The following is a 3,421-nucleotide window of genomic DNA, read 5'->3' as shown; positions in this document are numbered from 1 at the left end:
TCCCACATCCCCAGGGTCCTGCATCCCTGCTATCACACATCCCCAAGATCCCACATCCACAGGATCCCAAATCCCTGGGATCTCACTTTCCTTGAGTCCTACGTTCCTGGGCTCCCCCAATCCCAGGGCTGCATGTCCCCTGGGTCCCAGACCCCTGCAATCCACATTCCTGCAATCCCATGTCCCCAGGATCCTACATACCCTGCGATCCCTCATCCCCTGTGATCCTGTGCCCCTGCAATCCCACATCCCTGTGCTCCCGCATGGCAGCCGGGCCCTGTCCCCAGCCCACGGAGCAGCTGGGGGAGGCCAGGCCGTGTGGAGCGCCCCAAGTGCCCAGATCCCTCCGGGCTGGGACATGCATCCGCAGCAAGGACCTGCAGGGCCGGGGCGTGCGCCAGCATCGTTAGCACACGCTGCTAACGGCGTCCCCCCAGTGCCCTTGGGGTCCCAGCAGGGCTGGACTGGCCACTCACGCTCTTGTCCCCTTCCTCAGCCTGGCCACATTTGGTGCCCTTTGGGCAGCACGTGGCCTTTGCTGGAGGCCTGGAAACTAGTGGCAGCAGGGGGAGGGCTGCCCTCCCCCAGCCCTGGGGGTTCTGTGGCTCCAGCGAAGAACCACCGATAACCCTGGCCCTTCCGGGGCACTTTCCACTTCAAAGCCCTCTGCAAACACCAGCCAATTAATTAATTAGCCAGTGCTCAGCAGAGGGGCAGGAGCCCGCTGTCCCAGTCCAGCCCTGGCAGCCAGGATGGCCGCAGGCCAGGGACGATGGCACCTGGGAGCCAGGACGCCGGCAGCAGGGTGCCATCAGGGGAAGGCAGCAGCCAGGGATGGGGCTTCTCCCCCCGGGGCCAGGCTGCTCCAGGCCCCAGCACGGGGCTGAGCTGGGCCCCGAGGGGGCACCCGCAGAGCCCGGCAGCGCCCGTTATCAGTTCAGTTATTTATTCAAGACAATCATATAAAAATTCCAGTGTTAGAAAGCTGTACAAATAGCGAGGCAGTCAAAACGCCCCACACGGGCCCCGTGCTGGGGTACTCGCCCCTCCGGCACCAGGACGCAGGCTCTGGGACCCACGGGGCAGAGGCCAGCACCAGCCCCCCATAGATGCCGTGGGGTGCAGGCGGGGGCTGCGGGACGTTAGTGCTCTTGGCCACAGGAAGGGGGGCAGCTCCCGCTTCCCCGCTCTGCTAGCTGCCTGGCATCTCCGGCATTTCCAGGCCTGCTGCTCCACGCCGTGCTCCCAGCCCCGCTCCCGCGGCACAGCCTGTGCCGGGGCTGCTCGCGAGGCCAGTGCCGTGTACCTGCCTGCAGGACACTGATCCGAGCCTGCAGCGTGCAGGGAGGGCGCGCTTGGCGCCTGCGGCGGGGGGTGCCAGCCCCCCACGCCATCCAGTCCAGGGCACACAGCCCCTCTGCTCCATCGCAGTCCTTAGCTGCCAAGAGCCCCCATCCTATGCAGGCGGGGTGCTCTGGGGCTCCCCATGGGCTTCGGGTGCTCAGCGCCGCTTTGGGGGCCCCTTAATACTGACAAGTCCTCGGTTCGCCAGGATGCAGCCAGGGATGACCACCACGGGGTGTGCATGCAGGACAGAGTAGGCTCCCGGCGGCAGTGGCATGGCGCGGTCCAGGTGGGCAGGGCACCGCGGATCAGAGCCCCTGCGGCACCAGGAGCGGCAGCAGGAGGCTGACGAAGGTGAAGGGGCTGCTGCCCCGCATGGCCGAGTTCTGCCCCACGCTCCGCAGCACGTGGGCGGCCGCGTCGTCTGCGGGGAGAAAGCGCAGCGTGAGCAGCCCCGAAGGACGCGCYGTGCCCCGGAGCAGCGGGGCGCCGGCGCAGCCCCAACACCGTCCCGACCCGGCAGCCGCCAACCTACCTGCCTGGAGCCTTCCCTTCTGCGTCGCGGCTGGGACAGGCGGCACCGGAGCTGGGGAGCAAAGGGAGGGGGCAGGTGAAGGGCTGCCCCAAGAGCCGCTGCTCCCGCGGGCCGGCCCCCGCCTCGCCGCTGGCGCCTTCCCGGCCGGAGCGCTGCTCACCGGAGCGCCCACACCCCACGCTGGCCGGGGGCCACGGCCCAGCCGTGACTCAGCCCAGGGAAGGCAGTGCCAGGCACCGTTTGGGACCTGGCCGGGGAGGGCAGCACACGTGGCACAAAAACTGGCTCCTCGCAGATACTCACTAGCTTTGCCGGCCACCGTCACCTTCAGCTTGAGGCAGGTTTCCCCGTGGTGGTGGATCGGCTTGGCTGGAAGTGAGAGATGCGGGTTAGGAGGAGCGATGGCGGCAGGGGGAGAAGGCAGCAGGGCCCCCACGCCGAGGCAGGGGCGCACGGCCCCGGGCACTCACAGATGTAGTAGTAGCTGTGTCCCTCCTTGAACTCCTTGCCCAGCGTGAAGGGGGTGAAGCGCTGGAACTTCTCCGAGAACTTCTCGGGGCCGTGCAGGGCGCTGGGCTTGTTGCACTCCCAGCGGACCTGCTCCTTGGAGCGGGGCTTGCAGGCCACGTACTCCTCCTGCTCCACCAGGTAGAGCGTGTAGCGCTCCATGGTGTGGGGCGCCACGCTGCCCTCCTCGTAGTGCGGGCAGATGATGTCCAGGTAGTCGTTGAGGCGCACCTCCACCGCGTAGTCGCTCCACAGGAACCTGCGGCCACAGGGAGGCTCAGAGGGCGCCGGGGCTGGGCGCGAGCAGGGCTCTGCCCCTGCTCCCAAACCCCCCCCGCCGCACCGGGCGGAGACACGGAAGGCAAGCCGTCCGCCTTCCAACTCAAAGTCCAATGCAGAGCGAACCTGACGTCCGCTCTTCCCATACGGATCCCCCTGGCCTGCTTCTCCTCCCGGCCCCGCATCGCCCCGTGTTGCGCCCAGCTCCCGTCGCACCCCGCTTCCCACTGCTGCTGTGGGAGGGAGGGGACGGGACAGGACGCCGCGGGCTGGCCAGACGCACAGCTCCTGGGAGCCACTGAGCACCAGCAGCTCTGGCTCGGTGGCTCCCGCACCCCAGTGCGCGACTGCGGCCGTGGGGGCCACACGGCCCCTCGCCGGCGACACCCCGGCCTCCTCGGAGGCTCCCACCGGGGCAGGGCGGCCGGGCCAGGCCGGGCCTCCCCGCCGCGGGGCTTCGAACGTGGGAACCCCCCCCGCGGGACCCCCACCCGGGCCTGCCGCCCCGCAGCGGGGAGGCCCCGGGGCGCCGGTGGGGCTGGGAGCCCCCGGCCCGGGGGGGCGGCGCACATCCTGCCCGCCGCCGTCCCGGGGCCGTGTTTGTCAACACGCTTCCCCGTGCCCCGGCGCGGCGGCTGGCGCGGCGCCAGCGCCGTCGGGGAAGGAAGAGGCCCATCTCCAGCGCGGCCCTGGGAAAGGAAGGGCCCCCCCGGGCCGCACCTGGCCGCGGCACCGCGCTCCGCCGCCGCCGCCGCC

At 69.9% G+C, this 3,421-nt stretch overlaps 1 protein-coding gene across 1 annotated transcript; it reads right to left on the bottom strand.

The window, feature by feature from the left end:
* Positions 1 to 929: 929 nt before the first annotated feature.
* On the bottom strand, positions 930 to 2,645 carry EFNA1 (ephrin A1). Its single transcript, XM_026080875.1, has 4 exons — positions 2,350 to 2,645; positions 2,183 to 2,248; positions 1,880 to 1,930; positions 930 to 1,768 (listed from the first exon to the last, which is right to left on the bottom strand). Exons 1-4 carry the CDS (start codon positions 2,546 to 2,548, stop codon positions 1,653 to 1,655), a joined length of 432 nt encoding a protein of 143 aa, XP_025936660.1. The 5' UTR covers positions 2,549 to 2,645; the 3' UTR covers positions 930 to 1,652.
* Positions 2,646 to 3,421: the final 776 nt, after the last annotated feature.

This window comes from Apteryx rowi, unplaced genomic scaffold, assembly GCF_003343035.1.
Source record: "Apteryx rowi isolate R43461 unplaced genomic scaffold, aptRow1 scaffold_530, whole genome shotgun sequence".
Classification (NCBI taxonomy): Eukaryota; Metazoa; Chordata; class Aves; order Apterygiformes; family Apterygidae; genus Apteryx; species Apteryx rowi.
The sequence above is the reverse complement of the archived record's forward strand: the minus strand, read 5'-3'. Positions and strand labels throughout refer to the sequence as shown.

What these genes read in the sequence shown, in the direction of transcription:
- EFNA1 (XM_026080875.1), bottom strand. Translation starts at nt 2,548, where the DNA reads ATGGAGCGCTACACGCTCTACCTGGTGGAGCAGGAGGAGTACGTGGCC. An exon ending in ACACAGCTACTACTACATCT is followed by an intron (nt 2,249 to 2,349) that starts GTGAGTGCCCGG and finishes TCTCACTTCCAG; the next exon opens with CCAAGCCGATCCACCACCAC. An exon ending in GAAGGGAAGGCTCCAGGCAG is followed by an intron (nt 1,769 to 1,879) that starts GTAGGTTGGCGG and finishes TTCTCCCCGCAG; the next exon opens with ACGACGCGGCCGCCCACGTG.